The sequence below is a fragment of the Bubalus kerabau genome, chromosome 11 (assembly GCF_029407905.1).
Source record: "Bubalus kerabau isolate K-KA32 ecotype Philippines breed swamp buffalo chromosome 11, PCC_UOA_SB_1v2, whole genome shotgun sequence".
Taxonomy (NCBI): domain Eukaryota; kingdom Metazoa; phylum Chordata; class Mammalia; order Artiodactyla; family Bovidae; genus Bubalus; species Bubalus kerabau.
In genome coordinates, this window is record NC_073634.1 from 41,836,943 (window position 1) to 41,856,214 (window position 19,272).

At 38.1% G+C, this 19,272-nt stretch overlaps 1 protein-coding gene across 6 annotated transcripts in view; it reads left to right on the forward strand.

Moving 5' to 3' along the window:
* CCDC85A (coiled-coil domain containing 85A) overlaps positions 1-19,272 on the forward strand; it is a 227,646-nt gene that overhangs the window by 201,352 nt on the left and 7,022 nt on the right. For 2 of the 6 annotated variants that reach the window (XM_055540156.1, XM_055540155.1), the window contains exons 4-5: positions 13,139-13,273; positions 16,327-16,446. The exons of 2 other annotated variants lie outside the window; for them this stretch is intronic. In XM_055540156.1, coding sequence (XP_055396131.1) covers positions 13,139-13,273; positions 16,327-16,446 — 255 coding nt within the window. The remainder of the gene's footprint in view (positions 1-13,138; positions 13,274-16,326; positions 16,447-19,272) is intronic. 2 more of the 6 variants (XM_055540157.1, XM_055540151.1) reach the window with 1 other exon arrangement.

The window sequence follows — 19,272 nt, forward strand, 5'->3', positions numbered from 1 at the left end:
TGAGAATAATACCTCTTTTGATAATAACTTTTTTTATATTCACCATTTGGTGTTTGGCATTATACAATGATTTTGATGGAAATCACCATATACTTTGGATGCCTCCATAATAAGATCTTATTTCTACTTTTGGTTTGCTAACCATTCCTAGTAATCTTTTCACTTTTTTTTTTCTTTAACATTTTGAGCTCACTGCAGCTTTAAAAATAGAAGAAAGTGACTCAAGATTTTCAGAATAAATTAATTTTGCTCTGGCTAATAAAAAAATAATAGAAATTTAGTCTATATTTAAATTCTGATGAATCAGAAAAAAAGAATGGAAATTTAGTCTGTGTTTAAATTCTGTAGACATCACAGAAATTTCAGTTTTCTTTGTTTCAGACCATTTTAGCACCCTAGAAGTATGCTTTCAGTTCAATTCAGTCACTCAGTCGTGTCCAACTCTTTGCGACCCCATGAATCGCAGCACGCCAGGCCTCCCTGTCCATCACCAACTCCCGGAGTTCACTCAGACTCACGTCCATTGAGTAAGTGATGCCATCGAGCCATCTCATCCTCTGTCGTCCCCTTCTCCTCCTGCCCCCAATCCCTCCCAGCATCAGAGTCTTTTCCAATGAGTCAACCCTTCCCATGAGGTGGCCAAGGTACTGGAGTTTCAGCTTTAGCATCATTCCTTCCAAAGAAATCCCAGGGCTGATCTCCTTCAGAATGGACTGGTTGGATCTCCTTGCAGTCCATGGGACGCTCAAGAGTCTTCTCCAACACCACAGTTCAAAAGCATCAATTTTTCGGTGCTCAGCCTTCTTCACAGTCCAACTCTCACATCCATACATGACCACAGGAAAAACTATAGCCTGGACTAGATGGACCTTTGTTGGCAAAGTAATGTCTCTGCTTTTGAATATGCTATCTAGGTTGGTCATAACTTTCCTTCCAAGGAGTAAGCGTCTTTTAATTTCATGGCTGCAGTCACCATCTGGAGTGATTTTGGAGCCCAGAAAAATAAAGTCTGACACTGTTTCCACTGTTTCCCCATCTATTTCCCATGAAGTGATGGGACTGGATGCCATGATCTTAGTTTTCTGAATGTTGAGCTTTAAGCCAACTTTTTCACTCTCCTCTTTCACTTTCATCAAGAGGCTTTTGAGTTCCTCTTCACTTTCTGCCATAAGGGTGGTGTCATCTGCATATCTAAGGTTATTGATATTTCTCCCGGCAATCCTGATTCCAGCTTGTGTTTCTTCCAGTCCAGCTTGTGTTTCTTCCAGTCCAGCGTTTCTCATGATGTACTCTGCATATAAGTTAAATAAGGGTGATAATATACAGCCTTAACATACTCCTTTTCCTACTTGGAACCAGTCTGTTGTTCCATGTCCATTTCTAACTATTGCTTCCTGACCTGCATATAGGTTTCTCAAGAGGCAGGTCAGGTGGTCTGGTATTCCCATCTCTTTCAGAATTTTCCAGTTTATTGTGATCCACATAGTCAAAGGCTTTGGCATAGTCAATAAAGCAGAAATAGATGTTTTTCTGGAACTCTCTTGCTTTTTCCATGATCCAGCAGATGTTGGCAATTTGATCTCTGGTTCCTCTGCCTTTTCTAAAACCAGCTTGAACATCAGGAAGTTCACGGTTCACGTATTGCTGGAGCCTGGCTTGGAGAATTTTGAGCATTACTTTACTAGCATGTGAGATGAGTGCAATTGTGTGGTAGTTTGAGCATTCTTTGGCATTGCCTTTCTTTGGGATTGGAATGAAAACTGACCTTTTCCAGTCCTGTGGCCACTGCTAAGTTTTCCAAACTTGCTGGCATATCAAGTGCAGCACTTTCACAGCATAAAATTTCAGGATTTGAAATAGCTCAACTGGAATTCCATCACCTCCACTAGCTTTAATGACTCAATAAATAGTTGAGTACCTACTAACTACAGAGTACACAGACACACAATTAAAGCATTTACATAACTACTTCTGAGATGAAAGAGGAAAAGCCACTGTCCTGCACATAGATTTTTATTATCCACTAGTATATTAAGTTTATTGAGCAACTTCTATGTGGAGATAGGGTGCTGGTCATTGTGATTATAGAGATAATAAAAGTAAAGTGCAGTGACCTTAAGGAGCTCCAAGATACATGATATATTACTATCAAATGGGATAGGGCTATGAACAAGAGTCTTATCAGCTCACCTTGCAGTGAGTGGTCAGGGTAATTGTACCCTCTGTCAAAGCATGAAAGTAGAGTCCCCATGATCATGACTTGTTCATCAGAGCCAGGATGGAAGCAAGCTTTTTCAACACCTGTTCCAGAATAAGAGAAAGAATATGAACAAATATGAAGGAACCGGAATCAAGAGAGTGACATCCTGGATCACACCAGTATAGAGTAAGAAAAGCATGGGATCCAGGAAACTATCACTGGAACTGCAAACCCAGAGAGCAGAAAGCTAGAATAGGAAATAGATTACTTTCTTGATAACTGTGTTGAGCTGGAACCCTATTGTATTTCATTTATACCGTGACTTACACAGTACTCCAAAGTGAGCTGCTAACAATTCTCAACAAATTCATTAGGTGACTTCAGCAAATCTCAAATCTCAAAATCTTTGGCTTTTTACAGCTACAAGCTTTATGTAACTGTTGTGGCCACAATTCTGGGTCTAGAGTGGACAAAGTCCTTGGGCCCACAGCTGATGTTCACCTGGTATGTACCAGTTCTTCTGCATCAGTTATTAACATGCTTCTATTCTGACCTCCCCAAGCCCCTGGGTCAGTCCTGATGCTCCCTAGGATCTACACGATCTCCTTGTAGCCCAGGAGCTAAAGGACGAGTACCTGGAACAGAAGAACTTCAGGGCCCCAAGCCAAAAAGAAAAAAAAAAGTCACTACGAAGTATAAATTACTGAGAACAAGCGCCAGGCCAACAGTTCATGTCTTAATGGATATTATCATATAGTAGAAGCTCATATGAGCTACTCTTAATAATCTTTTAATTGACAGCACTTAGGAGAGGCCTAACACGTAGCAGGGGCTTAGTAATTGAGAGCTGTTATGATTCAGATGCACCCTCAAGGAGTCTTCTTCCCACTGAGGAGACAAACATGTGAACAGACTTCGCTGCATCTGGAGAGAGTGGTCCGTGTTCTAGTCCAGTGTTCTCTGATTGCTCTCTGCCTATCACAGCATGTTCTCATCTGCCCTGGGATGTTGTTTCATGTGTCAGAGCCCTCATTTCTATTTGTGGGCAATTTTATTCTTTCTTGGTATGACTACTTAATGTTAATGGCAGAATCTTTACCTTTTGTTTTGCTAAGGAAGATTCATTTTCTCCCATAATGTCCACAGGTCACCTCTGCCAGTTTTACTCTCTGTGGGATGGATGTCTCTGTTTTCAAGGTGCTGCAGAGTGCTGTCTCTCTCCACTCTTACAGTTCTTTGTCCTCTGGACTGCTGCCCTGAGCCTGCCCATTCTGTGTGCTGTTTCTGCTAGTGTTATTACAGTAGAATGTATCAGGTGTTTTTAATACTATTCCTTTTGTTAGAAAGAGTAATTTGCTTATGGGGGGTGGGTGGAAATAAGGATGTCTTTATACTTAGATCACCTGAGGTCTTAAGCTCAGAGAATTTCCTTTAAAATCATCACAGGCTCCATCGCAGTCTTGTGGGCAACTTGTCTTCACACACAAAATGCAGAGATTCCCTAGGTTCACTACATCAGGATTTCTCAACCTGAGCACTATTGACATGTGGGGCTGGATAATGCTGTTGTAGTGGGCTGTCCCTGTCCTGTGCATTGTCAGATATTCAGCAGCATCCTTGTCCTCTACCGACTAGATTCCCATAGAAACTGCCCAGTTTTGACAACTAAAAATATCTGTAGGCCTCTTTGCCAAGTATCTCCTGCTGGGGGCCAAATCACCTCAGGTTGAGAACTGCACTAAATAATAAACATGTGAAAGTAGATTGACAAACAAGTTATAAAATGTGTTGACAAGCAAAGCTAAAATATTTGTGATAATGACAGCGATTACTTAGCACTTACTGTGGGCCAGGCATTGTTGTAAAGCTCTTTTCATGTAAGTAACCAAACCTGTAGACTGACTTTCCATTGTAGCATTACTACCCACATTTTATAGACTAGGAAACCGAGGCACAGAGAGGTCATGCCACTGCTAAGTGTCAGCTTAAGACTCTGAACCTAAGCATTGTGATCCTATAGTCAACAATACAAACTTACTGTGCTTTTCTTGCAACAAAAATTTATTGGAATGGAAATGTACTTGGCATCATATGGAATATTATCTTTGGTAGGTGCTTAGTAAATATATGTGAAGTGAATAAATGAATATCTGAATTATCTAGGAAATTATTTAATATTTTAAAGTAGTATTGAATAGATTCTTTAATTTAAATAAGAAGTGCTTTTCTCTGAATACAGTCAACTATTGTCTATTAGACCAAAGCAGAGGGTCTCTTAGCATTTTTAAGTTTATTCTCAGGAAATCTCTTCTTATCTGAGCATTTGTTGGCGTGCTGTGGCAGTATTGCGATATGTCAGAATGAAGACTGATCAAACTGAGCAAAATATTATTTTCCAAAGCATCTGCTCTTGCCATATAATAAGGAAAAAGAGAATTCATCCTCACTCTTAAACTAGGTATGCATTCTCATGAGGTATGAGGCACACAGTTTGATAGTTTGACCTAGCTTCAGGATTTATAAAAAATTAAACATCTTTAACTAACAGGAAACCACTTTAGCCGATCAATCTTCAGGCTTTCATAGTTGGCTTTCTATAATAGGTAAGGGGGCTGGGCTCTAATGTTTGTTACAAATGCATTACATCTGATTTATATCAAAGTGGGAAGCATGTATTTATGATAAAATATAAAAACACAATATTGTCCTATTCTTGTTAAAGACTTTTTAAAAATGTACTTCTATGAGGCAAAAGACTGGAAGCTTCTAGAGTGTCAGTTAAATATAATTTTATTAAAACTAGTAAAATATAACCATACAATAGCAAGAAGATAATCACAAAAGCTTTATCTTGCTAGTTCTCTTAAATCTCACATTGTGAATTGCAATAATTTTCTTCCAGGACTGTAAGTAATAAGTATTCTGGGACCATAAGTATTTTCTTTTTGTTTAGATGATCTTTTAAAAATTTGATGGTTTCATATTTTTTGCTTAATTTTGAAGGTCAGTTATTTTAAGGACAATAATAGAAAGTATCCCAAATTTACAGATATTATGTCATAAAAAATTGGTAGTATGGACTTCCTGATGGCCCAGTAGTTGGGACTCCGTGCTTCCATTGTAAGGGGTGTGCATTCAATCCCTGGTTGGGGAACTAGGATCATGCATACATAGTTACATATCTTTTGTATACATTCATCTGTCAGTCAGCACTGAGGTTGTTTCTGTATCCTGGCTATTGTAAATAATGCTTCTATGAACATTGGGGGGTATCCTTTTGAATTAATGTTTTTGTTTTCTTAAGATATATATTCAGGAGTGGAATTGCTGGATCCTATGGTGGTTCTCTTTTTAGTTTTTTAAAGAACCTCCATAACATTTTCCGTAGTGGATTCATCAATTTACATTCCTAGCAACAGTGCACAAAGGTTCCCTTTTCTGCAGTCTCACCAGTGTTTAGTTGTGGTCTTTTTGATGATAACCTTTCTAACAGATGTGAGCAGGATGACCTCTTTGTGGTTTTGATTTGCGTTTCTCTGATAACTAGTGATGTTGAGCATCTTTTCATATGCATGTTCACCAACTGTGTGTCTTCTATGGAGAAATGTCTATTTAGGTCTTCTGTCCATTTCTTAATCAGGTTTTTTTTTTGATACTGAGTTTTATGAGCTTTTAAAACTCATATATATGTGAGTTATATATATATATATATATATATATATATATGAGCTTTAGATATATATATGAGTTTTAAATATTTTGAATATTAACTCCTATTGGGCATATCATTTGCAAATATTTTTTTCCCATTATGTGTCTTTTCATTTTGTCAGTGGGTTCCTTTGTTGTACAAGTTTTTAAGTTTAATTAGGTCTCATTTGTTTTTGTTTCCTTTGCCTTAGGAGACAGATTCAAAAAACATTGCTGATTCATGTCAAAGACTGTTCTGCTCATGTTTTCATCTAGTGTTATGGCGTCTGATCTTACATTTAGGTTTTAATCCATTTTGAGTTTATTTGTATATATGGTGTAAGTAAATGTTCTAATTTCACTGTTTCACATGTAGCTGTTCAGTTTTTTCCAGCACCATTTATTGAAGAGACTGTCTTTTCCCTGTTGTATATTATTAACTCCTTTGTCATAGATTGATTGACCATAAGTGTGTGGGTTGACTTCTGGGCCCTCTATTCTGTTCCATTGATCTAAGTGTCTATTTTTGTGCCAGCGTTTCACTGTTTTGATTACTGTGGCTTTGTAGTATAGTCTGAATTCAAGACACATGATAGCTCCAGTGTTGTTCTGTTTTGTCAAGATTTCTTTGGCTATTAAGTCTTTTGTGGTTCCATATAAATTTTAGGGTTATTTGTTCTAGTTCTGAGAAAAATGTCATAGGTATTTTGATAGGGATTTCATTAGGACTGCAGATTCCTTTGAATAGTATGGACATTTTAACAATATTATTTTTTTCCCAATTCACGAACACAGGATATGTTTCCATTTATTTGTATCATCTTCAATTTCCTTCATCAGAGTGTTATAATTTTCAGAGTACAGGTATTTTACCTCCTTGGTTAATTTTATCCCTGAGTAGTTTATTCTTTTTGGTGCAGTTTTAAATGTGATTGTTTTCTTGCTTTCTCTTTCTGATAGTTAATTATTAGTGCATAGACAAGCAACAGATTTCTGTGTATAAATCCTGTATACTGTAGCTTCACTTAATTTACTGGTGAGCTTTAATAGTTTCTTGGTAATGGGTAGGATTTTCTCTGTTTAGTATCATGCCATCTGCAAACAGTGACAGTTTTTTTTTTTTCAATTAGTATTTTTATTTCTTTTTCTTGTCTGATTGCTATGACTAGGACTTCTAACACCATGTTGAATAAAACTGGCAAAAGGGGACATCCCTGTCTTGTTGCTCAGCTTAGGGAAAATGCTTTTACTTTTCACCCATTGATTATAATGTCAGCTATGATGACATAGCTGACAGTCAATGGACAGTCCTCCAGTCCATTCTGAAGGAGATCAGCCCTGGGATTTCTTTGGAAGGAATGATGCTAAACCTGAAACTCCAGTCCTTTGGCCACCTCATGTGAAGAGTTGACTCATTGGAAAAGACTCTGATGCTGGGAGGGACTGGGGGCAGGAGGAGAAGGGGACGACAGAGGATGAGATGGCTGGATGGCATCACTGACTCGATGGATGTGAGTCTGAGTGAACTCCGGGAGTTGGTGATGGACAGGGAGGCCTGGCGTGCTGCGATTCATGGGGTCGCAAAGAGTCAACTGAGCGACTGAACCGAACTGAACTGAAAGATAAATAACATGCAAAATACTAAATAAATAGTAAATAGATAGAATACTAAATAAATGGAATACTAAATAATTTTCAGATTAACTATATATAATGTAGCTCAACAATAGCTAATGAGTACCATAGCAGGGTCATTCATGCCTGCTTTTTAGGAAAAAAATGGATTTGAATTTTTGGAAAACTGCAGAAAACAAAGCAAAATAGAATTCCTTAGAAAACAGGAAATGACTTTATGAAGGTGGTTGGGAATTGTTCTACCAATTCCTGGATAGAATTTGGGTATCCCCACTTCAGGTTCTGAATTTGCCAGAAATCACTCCAACCAGAATTACTGATGATTATATTCTATAAATCTATCTTCAAAAAAATAGCATGATTGACAACTGTAGAGCTAGCACAAAACCTTCATTATATTTTACTTGAAGGTCAAAAATGATGGCCAGTCCAGAATACATTTTTCCATGACCTGATTTAAAACAAGAAAGTTACTGAAATGAGTAGAAAGTCAATAATCCTGATTCTAAAAGAGTACCTTTTCCTTTAAAATGACAATAAAGTAGTTTATTCATCTGTGAAAATCTGGCTCATATCAGCTCAGTTCAGTTCAGTTGCTCAGTCACGTCCACTCTTTGCGACCCCGTGGACTGCAGCATGCCAGGCCTCCCTGTCCATCACCAACTCCCAGAGTTTATTCAGACTCATGTCCATTGAGTCGGTGATGCCATCCAACCATGTCATCCTCTGTTGTCCCCTTCTCCTCCCACCTTCAATCTTTCCCAGTATCAGGGTCTTTTCCAATGAGTCAGTTCTTTGCATCAGGTGACCAAAGTATTGGAGATTCAGCTTCAACATCAGTCCTTCCAATGAATATTCAGGACTGAATTCCTTTAGGATGGACTAGCTGGATCTCATTGCAGTCCAAGAGTCTCTCAAGAGTCTTCTCCAATACCACAGGTCAAAAGCATCAGTTCTTTGGCACTCAGCTTTCTTTATAGTCCAACTCTCACATCCATACATGACTACTGGAAAAACCATAGCCTTGACTAGATGGACCTTTGTTGGCAAAGTAATGTCTGTGCTTTTTAACATGCTGTCTGCTGCTGCTGCTAAGTCACTTCAGTCGTGTCCGACTCTGTGTGACCCCATAGATGGCAGCCTACCAGGCTCCCCCATCCCTGGAATTCTCCAGGCAAGAACACTGGAGTGGGTTGCCATTTCCTTCTCCAATACATGAAAGCGAAAAGTGAAAGTGAAGTCACTCAGTCGTGTCCGACTCGTAGCGACCCCATGGACTGCAGCCTACCAGGCTCCTCTGTCCATGGGATTTTCCAGGCAACAATACTGGAGTGGGTTGCCATTGCCTTCTCCGAATATGCTGTCTAGGTTAGTCATAACTTTTCTTCCAAGAAGCAAGGATGTTTTAACTTAATGACTGCAATCACCATCTGCAGTGATTTTGGAGCCCCCTAAAATAAAGTCTGTCACTGTTTCCACTGTTTCCCCATCTATTTGCCATGAAGTGATGGGACCAGATGCCATCATCTTAGTTTTCTGAATGTTGAGCTTTAAGCCAACTTTTTCACTCTCCACTTTCACTTTCATCAAGAGGCTCTTTAGTTCTTTTTCACTTTCTGCCATAAGGGTGGTGTCATCTGCATATCTGAGGTTATTGCTATTTCTCCTGACAATCTTGATCCGAGCCTGTGCTTCATCCAGCCTAGCATTTCACATGATGTACTCTGCATAGAAGTTAAATAAGCAGGGTGACAACATACAGCCTTTATTTACTCCTTTCCCAATCTGCAACCAGTCTGTTGTTCCAAGTCCAGTTCTAACTGTTGCTTCTTGAACTGCATACAAATTTCTCAGAAGACAGGTCAGGTGGTCTGGTATTCCCATCTCTTTCAGAATTTTCCACAGTTTATTGTGATCCACACAGTCAAAGGCTTTGGCATAGTCTATAATGCAGAAATAGATGTTTTTCTGGAACTCTGTTGCTTTTTTGATAATCCAGTGGATGTTGGCAGTTTTATCTCTGGTTCCTCTGCCTTTTCTAAAACCAGATTGAATATCTGGAAGTTCATGGTTCATGTACTGTTGAAGCCTGTCTTGGAGAATTTTGAGCATTACTTTACTAGCGTGTGAGATGAATGTAATTGTGTGGTAGTTTGAACATTCTTTGGCATTTCCTTTCTTTGGGATTGGTATGAATACTGACGTTTTCCAGTCCTGTGACCACTGCTGAGTTTTCCATATTTGCTGGTATATTGAGTGCAGCACTTTCACAGCATCATCTTTCAGGATTTGAAATGGCTCAGCTGGAATTCTATCACCTCCACTAGCTTTGTTTGTAGTGATGCTTCCTAAGACCCACTTGGCTTCACATTCCTGGATGTCTGGCTGTAGGTGAGTGATCACACCATCGTGGTTATCTGGGTCATGAAGATCTTTTTTGTGTAGTTCTTCTGTGTATTCTTGTCACCTCTTCTTGATATTTTCTGCTTTTTTTTAGGTCCGTACCATTTCTGTCCTTTATTGTGCCCATTTTTGCATGAAATATTCCCTTGGGTATCTCTAATTTTCTTGAAGAGATTCTAGTCTTTCCCATTCTGTTGTTTTCCTCTATTTCTTTGCACTGATCACTGAGGAAGACTTTCTTATCTCTCCTTGCTGTTCTTTGGAACTCTGAATTCAAATGGGTATATCTTTCCTTTTCTCCTTCGCTTTTCACTTCTCTTCTTTTCACCACTATTGTAAGACCTCCTCACAAAGCCATTTTTCTTTTTTGCATTTCTTTTTCTTGGGGATGGTCTTGATTCCTGTCTCCTGTACAATGTCATGAACCTCCATCCATAGTTCTTCAGGCAATCTTTCAGATGTAATCCCTTGAATCTATTTGTCATTTCCACTGTATAATCAGGGATTTGATTTAGCTCATACCTGAATGGTCTAGCAGTTTTCCCTACTTCTTCAATTTAAGTCTGAATTTGGCAATAAAGAGTTCATAATCTGCGCCACAGTCCACTCCTGGTTTTGTTTTTGCTGACTATATAGAGCTTCTCCATCTTTGGCTGCAAAGAATGTAATCAATCTGATTTCGGTATTGACCATCTGGTGATGTCCATGTGTTGAGTGTTCTCTTGTGTTGGAAGAGGTGTTTGCTATGACCAGTGTGTTCTCTTGGCAAAACTCTATTGGCCTTTGCCCTGTTTCGTTCTGTACTCCAAGGCCAAATTTTCCTGTTACTCCAAGTATTCGTTGATTTCCTACTTTTGCATTTCAGTCCCCTATATAATGAAAAGGACATCTTTTTTGGGTGTTAGTTCTAGAAGGTCTTGTAGGTCTTCATAAAATCGTTCAGCTTCAGCTTCTTCAGTATTACTGGTTGGAGCATAGACTTGGATTATCGTGATATTGAATGGTTTGCCTTGAAAACGAACAGAGATCATTCTGTCGTTTTTGAGATTGCATCCAGGTACTGCATTTTGGACTCTTTTGTTGACCATGATGGCTACTCCATTTCTTCTAAGGGATTCTTGGCCACAGTAATAGATATAATGGTCAGCTGAGTTAAATTTACTCATTCCAGTCCATTTTAGTTTGCTGATTCCTGAAATGTCGATGATCAGTCTTGCCATCTCCTGTTTGACCACTTCCAATTTGCCTTGATTCATGCACCTGACATTCCAGGTTCCTATGCAATATTGCTCTTTACACCATCAGACTTTGTTTCTATCACCAGTTTCATCCACAACTGTGTGTTAGTTTTGCTTTGGCTCCATCTCTTCATTCTTTCTGGAGTTATTTCTCCACTGATCTCCAGTAGCATATTGGGTACAACCAGTGTCTTATCTTTTTGCCTTTTCATACTGTTCATGGGGCTCTTGAGGCAAGAATACATATATTGCCCCCTTTTATGAGATTAATCCTCTACAATCTGTATTGAGTATGTTTAAAAAGAACCTTTTACCAGATACTGAAAAATGTTGTTATTGCATGTTGTATCAACTTTCTGGAAATGAAAATAAATGACTGCTCCTTCCAGCAGGCCTCTAACTGGTCATAGATATTACCTTAGATTTCATGGTTATTGTAATAAGTTTTGTTACAGTGGAGAGGCATTGGGATTAAATCTCACTACACATTAAATACAAATGAAATAAATTTTTATGTTTTATTTGGTTGTTGGATACAAAAAGCATGAAATCTGTGAGATGTTTAAGTCTTGGAGAGAATGTAGAGCTCATTTGTAAAAAAAAATCTTCATTCATTGCTAATGATCATCCCAGGAACAAAACTGCGCAGATTGGGATAGGGGGTGACTTTTCAGCCATCCACCATATTATAAATTGTTGGATAATTCTTAATGATGGAAATAGACACTGACAGATGATTACTGAGAGAGCAAAGTTTAAATTAGTGTTGATTGAGGAAATGATCATTGTGGTCCAACTGCAAATATATAATTTTCTCTGCTATATGTGAATAATATGTGTGACTTTCTTACTTAATAGGTAACTTGTACTTATTTTGTAGACTCAGAATAAAATTTTGTGAGTACCAAATGCTGGTCGACATTGCTCCCTTTCTGATTTCACTTCTGACCATGGTATATTTTCTTTATTGTTCAGCCTCCAAAAGTCTGAGAAAAGTAAAAATTAGACCAGTGCTGTTCACCATAAAACAAATAACAGATTAATGAGAACTAAAAAATTATTTTCTCATTTTAAGTCTCCTAAAATTAACTTAAATATTTGTACACTGGAATTTTTAGACTACATTTGCAAGTTTTCTATATTTCAAAAATTGTTTATTCTTTAGGACATAGCATTCTTAGAAGGTCTTAGTGAAAGCTGGCAGGGAAAGGAAATTATGGACAAATGAGTTAATTTTGTTTCTGATCATTTTAATAAAATTAGTTTGGTTGTTGAAAAAACTAGAATTTGGGGATGAAAACTCTTTTTATTTTCTTTTTATGTCAGTTATATGATAGCTCTAGTTACAACCAGTACAGAAACTTAGGAAATGACTGATTAATAGAAATTTTGATAATTATGTATGTGCCCCATGTAAAATAGTTTTTTGCAACAGTTCTCTGAGTTCATTATATACTCTTCAGTGTACAGAAATTTTGCTGAGAATTTGATGCAGTGTTAGTTTTTATGAGTATGAATATATCTACCCAACTTGTGTTTCTTAACATAAGGTCTGAGTGCTCCCAAGTACATTTAAATAATTTCTAAGTTCTGAAGATACTGGTTTAAATACTTAGAAGACCTTATGTTAATTCTCTATTTCTCACAAATAAAACCAACAAAATTAAGTTGTATAAATAGCTTCCTTTTCTATTTTTTTGGTAGAATTTTGGCATTATCATCTATCTCTTTTTGATAGCTTGAGAATTAGTTATACCTCTGCCCAAAACTTAAAAAAAAGAATCAATATTAGCTCTTACATACAGGACTTCACTGAGTTTTTTAATGTTCTCCCTTGTTAGAGGTGCATGTTACAGCTTGCCATCGTGGTCATTGTGGTTCATTTCATTAAGCTTCTTGTTCTATCTGCTTTCTTGAGACTTGGGAAACAGCATTTTTCTGAGTGATTGTACTATATTGTTCCAAATATAAGGCCACCCAGAATAGAAGGCAACCTCCAACTAGAAACAGCTCAAATATGGAGAAAGGCTGGGGGCCCAGAGCCCGGCGGGTCTTGCAGTGGTGGCAAGGGTGCCGAGGAATAGGACGATGCCTGCCCACTCTCCCGGTGAGTGAAGATGGGTCAGCTACTGATTTGCCTGTGCGTAACCAGATGGATTCTGTTGCTAGAGGAAAAGTTATGCTGGGGGGAGAGAACAAGTCTGCACACATGAAGGAAAGTCACTGTGTGTCCAGATCAGGGGAGGGAAGGCGGGAATAGAGTCTTTTATCTTCTGAACAGTGCTTTTCCCCCTGAACCTGGGGGTGAAAGTTGAATAACCCCAAACATTGAAGAAGGAGAATGGTACCTACACCTTTTTTTTGAAAAGGGGTTTTCAGTGACCATGAAAATGAACTGTTAGACACTGCCAGAAGTGTCAAGACCAGCTCAGAAAATTATTCCTTGCCCTTTCAAACTGACACCTGACCCAAGCGGTGGTGTGTGCACTGTGTGTGGTCACGTGTAGCTTGAAAACAAGCAACCCCAAAGCTGGGACTCTCATTTCCAATTTCGGTAAGATTTTTTTCTTTTTAAATTCCCAGTCTCCTGAGTCAGCCAAGATACAATTTAAATAAGCAGGCTAAATCTTATTGAAATAAACTCCAAGGGACTCTTTTAAAATATTTTTTGTGCTAGTATTTTACCCAGTAGCATATTTTAAAAAGTACTTCAGTGAAAACATATTCTTCAACTGAGAATATGTATTGATGGAGCCCAGAGCCTAGAGAAAGCCCAGATAAAACTCTACCAATCAGCACTAGAAATCTAAAATTTTATTTTATAGTAACTAAATGAGATGTGACAGAAAGAATGAGGTGCTTGTTTCTGTTATAATCAAGAAAACTATTTAGCATCTATTAGTGTACAACTTAACCTGCATTCAGTAACCTTTGCAGCTACACAAAAACTACATGAAATATGAAACTTTACCTTTCTAATGATGACTAAGTCCATGGCTTGCAAAGCAGATTTGAAGTAGAGCTTGAATCCCTGAATAAGTTGCCTGCCACCACCTCTTCCCCCTTCCCTCACCTATGTAGCTTCAATTGTAGCTTTTGTGATGATGATGGTGGTGAAACTTCTTTAATAAAAGGGTATGTCTTTCTGAGTAGGCAGGACTGTCCTTAAGTCTAAACAATGCTAAATTGCCCAAAGAATGTGGTTTAGGGAAGCTACTTATCATTGATTTCAGAAATTCTCTTAAACCAAATTACCCTGAAAGATAGAGGTCCTGTGCCCAAGGGCAAAGAAGCTAGAATTGGGCATGCCTACCACATTTTGCCAGGTCTGGGATTTGAAACAGGCTGGGCAGAAAAGGAAGAATTTGAAGGGTGTTTGTTCCAGAAGGGGAGGGATCTTGCCTGACAAGTTAGATTACCATTCAGAGGAAACAGCACTGCAGTGGTGGAGCCCAAATGGGACATGGATGTGAACTCTGTATAACCTCAGAAAACTTTTCCGAAGAGTTCCTGAGGGTGGTACCGGTAAGGAAGGAGAATAGTAGAGAACCAGAGCTTTTCAGGGAAGAACTTCCTTTAGTTCCTCATTTGTTCTGGAAATATTTGATTTCTACAAAGGAAGAGAATGTCCAAATTTGGTGGTTGGATGGGGGGCATGTGCCTGTTATTAATCATCTTTAAACTTCATATAGATTACTTTCTATTATTTGTTTTAGGTACTCTATGTCTGATATGATTCAAATTACAACAAAACAAACCTTATATTTTTTTCCCAGAGCAGGTTGGGTTGTGACAATTGTATGTCCTATGTCATCACCTGCTATTAATTGCATCATTAATTTCAGTGGCAAACAGAAGCTGGAAGGTCACCTAAATGTCATAATCCATGGCTTCCTCTCCCTGGTGGCTAGTGAGGGTGGGGGCAGGACCTGACCTGATTGCATAGGAAAGAACATGGCCTCAGTTGGCTTGTGAGATGGCAAGGACAGCCTTCAGGGACATATAGATAGAAAGGACAGTGACGAGGGAACGGATAAGATATTCCCAATTCATTATAAATAATAATCTCTGTAAAAATCAATAGCAAGAGTTAATTTCTCTGCAGTTAGCACGGTTTGTGTAAAACCCATACCTGTAACTATTGCTGTGCTCAGCTTCTCCCACCCATCCCTAAAATGCACAACACAGAAGCGCTTCTGTGGATGCTAGAAAATTAATGTCCCAGATCAGTGTTGTTTCTTCCTACCAAGAATCCACATATGCTGCGCCTTCCATGGCTCCTTCTCAGGGGATTAGATTCATAGGGTCAAGTTAAAGGGAACAGTTATTAATCTAGTAGGTATGAAAAAATCTGCAGATTTGTTGATGGATAGAAACTAAAATCTCTCAGACCCTAAAAACAGGAAAATTCCCATTAGATTGTTTTTGCTAGGAGGGTAGAACACTGCTGTTCTTTTTCTTTCCTGATCCATTAATATTTTTCCTAAGGAACCCTGGAAAAAGTGACATTTTTACTTTTTCCCATTTCCTGTATGGGCGACTGTGACTCTTGCAGGTCAAATTAATCATGCCCAGGTTCTGACTTCTCAGCAATTCAGTTGAAAAGTCACTAAACTACAAATATATAATTTGCAATCTGTTTTTTTCATTTTTTAAAAGTTCATAAAATAAGAGAATTCTTGAAGAAAATGTTGCATATGGTTAAATCTCTTTGGGAAATGTTCCACCATAGGTAAGGGACACCATTTCTCCAATGTGAAGTATCTGCATTTTCTGAGACATATGGAATATGGCATTTGTCATGCTGAGTGAGCATTTTAACTCAAATGTGGAGTAACTCACAAATTCCCTACTCTTGAGTATCTTTAAGTTTCAAAAATCATTCTTAAAATGTTCTTAATGGGCATTCCTTAGGGGGCATTGCTCTCTTCAGTAAATCAGAGCTGACATCTGGAAATGCATAGAGATGGCTCTTGGTTAGCTTTTTTTTTGCTGGTCAAGCAGCAAGTGTATTCCAATTAACAGGTTGATAGCATCTTATGACAGGCTAGGAAAAAAAAAGCTAATTCTCATTTGGCAGTGAAATTGAATATTTAATGACATCTCTTCAGTTATAAACGACTTTTGTTTTAATAACAAAGTTGTTGATTTTCTACTAAGGGTTCTTTTAGGTTGTCATCTGGGGCTGATGGGAGTAACAGTTCACCCAACTCTCCAGCTAGCTTCAGTGGACATACCACACCTTCTCAGCAGCCTGAACCCGTGGTACACTCTCTTAAGGTAACCAACTGTGTACAACCATTTCTTCAGTACTTCAGTTGTGTTGTGGCTTGTTCACTATAGTCTGGTAATCCTCACGGTCTCGTTTTAACCATAGATACTTTATTTTTTGACCCCTATGGTATACTTTTTTTAATATTAAGTTTTGAAGAATGATTTTAATTTTATAAACTAATAGTGGGTTCGAGTACTTATGGTTGAATTGAATCTCTAATTTTATCATTTTGTTTTGAGTAATGTGATTCATATCTATCTGCATTGAAGTTGAAGTCTGATGTGCATGTATGTGTAAAATATTGTTACAGGTATTTTCTGTGCAATGTTTGTAGCATGGACGTCTTCAAATACAGAACTTAATAGTTAGCCAAAATAACGAAGGATACCATATTTTTCTTTTTGCAACTGAAGTATGTTGTGCAACTTACTAAAAAAAAGTTTTCAAATAAACAAAAGCCTACTCTGTTCATCACTAAGTAGAAATTAAGTCTTCAAAGTCTAGTTAATGCCTCTTTATAGACTATAGAAAATAGACATCTGGTCTTATTCATAAAGATATATTATTTTTGGCTTATAATTAAGATTCTGAAATAAAGAAAGATGTGGCTTAAATTTATCGTTTATTTTTCTTTACCAGTAATGAGCTTTCCAATAAGTAAAATTAATAATATGCAATATGAATATTTACCTAAGAAGAAACTGCAGGCAATAAAAATCATATTAAAACCTGAGACAATTCCTTGAAATTTCATCAGCTCCAAAGTATAAAACACTGTCCTCCAAATTATCTCTAATTCCTAACATGTCACACAGAGTCGGACATGACTGAAGCGATTTAGCATGCATGCATGCGTTGGAGAAGGAAGTGGCATCCCACTCCAGTATTCTTGCCTGGAGAATCCCAGGGACAGAGGAGCCTTGGTGGGCTGCTGTTTATGGAGTCGCACAGAGTCGGACACGACTGAAGCGACTTAGCAACAGCAGCAGCAGCAGCCTTGACTAAACCTTTCTGAGCCATAAAGTAGGTAGAGTGCTTCAGTCCTGCTTTTGCCACATGGATTTCACAACTTTTCTAAAGTTGTTTTGGTTTCAGAATGATTTATCCACAGGCTGATGAAGCACTCTTATGCAGGGGGCCACACTGTCCTTGGCATGCAGAAAAGCAAAGAAGTAGATGAGAACTTCAAAATATTTACTTGACTTGAGGATGATTGTTTTAGCAGTTGATTTAGCTCCCTCATTACATTTTGCTGTAACTTAGATGAAATGAGTGTGCTTCTCCCAAGCACTTACAGATTGCTGATAAGGGGAGGTGGTAGAACTATGCTGGGGGCCAGTGGCAATGAACTTGGTGTTTCCTGTTTCGATTGGGAAACCTCACAAAATGAACAACTGAGGGGAATTTGTGGGAAGGCACACCAGAATGAGGGGCCCTCCCTGCCCTTTGTCTGACAGCTGCTGGTTTATCAACTAGCTTGCTCTTAGCAACAGCATTTGGATACTGTTTAGTGTGAACAGCATGCTAAACAAGCTGTTACTTGAGCATAAATCAGGCACTAGCAATCTGAAAGCACTTTAGAAATGGAAAAATGAAGGAGTGGCTTCAAGCCTGTAGTATTGGTATCTACACATGCTCCAGAAATGACACACTGCCCTGCTTTCCAAACTGAAGCCTGTTTCAGCCCATTGCCTTATTCAATTACAAGTGCGGTTGGAATCAGATCAGTGTAGTGGGTCACACTGCCATCTTTCCCTGGTTTCTCAACGCAGCTGTGGTAGTATGGCCTAAAAGGAAGGGGAGGGCAAGGAAGAGCTCTTCAGTTTTCTCCAAATTCATATAAAATTTTATCTTGAGAGGAAGATATTATGTTATAATCAGAACACATTAAGTGTCCTCACTTGGCTGATGGGTAGTGCTGAGCAACTAAAGCACCTTGATTGAGTAACTGGAGGCTCTTGAATATAGAATGCATTTGCTTCCATGAGTTGAGACAGAAATATGTGCAAGCATAGCCTCTGGGAAACGCATCTTTGGAATACCTCAACATAAAAAAAAATGTAGCCTCTTGACATGTTTTGTTTTTAAAAGGCTACCAATCTAGAGCTGATTTATATCATTTTTTTCTGTTCTGAAAGTAGTAGTTGAAACAGTGGCTCAGTTTCTCATCTTCTCGTAAAGTTTTAAAAATTTCTAAACTTTAATAAACTCCATGGTCATAGTTTGGGGGAAAGAGTTGTAAATCAACGTGAGGAATTAGTCCACTTGAAATACGCCACATTTTTCTTGCTTTAAAATTCATAACTATTAATTGGAGCTTCACTTCATTTAGCAGAAATTAACTGATTTGAAGTACACGTCTCTCAGGTGTATAATAAATCGAATTTGTGGGCAAATGAGCTTGTTCCAAGGACTGCCTTAAGTTTTCTATGAATATTCATTGGGCATCATCAATAATTTCCTCTAAGTATAAAAAGAATGTGAACTGACTCTGTAGGGTTCTGCTTCAGGCCTTTAAGTGTGGATTCTCAGGTGACGCCTTTAGGTGTGGCCATCAGCGTTGACCGTGGCAATAGAACCAAGGGGTTTAGCAGTGTTATAGTTCAGTCTGGATTATACAGGAGCTTTTAGGAAAAGCATTTTTTTAATACTACATCAGTGATTTGATTTAGAAGCTGATGTAGAGAAAAATAACAAACAGCACTCAAGGCCAAAGTTTTGTCTTGTTTTGTCCTATATAGAGTATTGACATGAAACTTTTAAAGACATTTTGAACAGAATCTTATTCTCAATTCATTTAGGAATAATTTAGAGAGGTAGAATCTAAAATT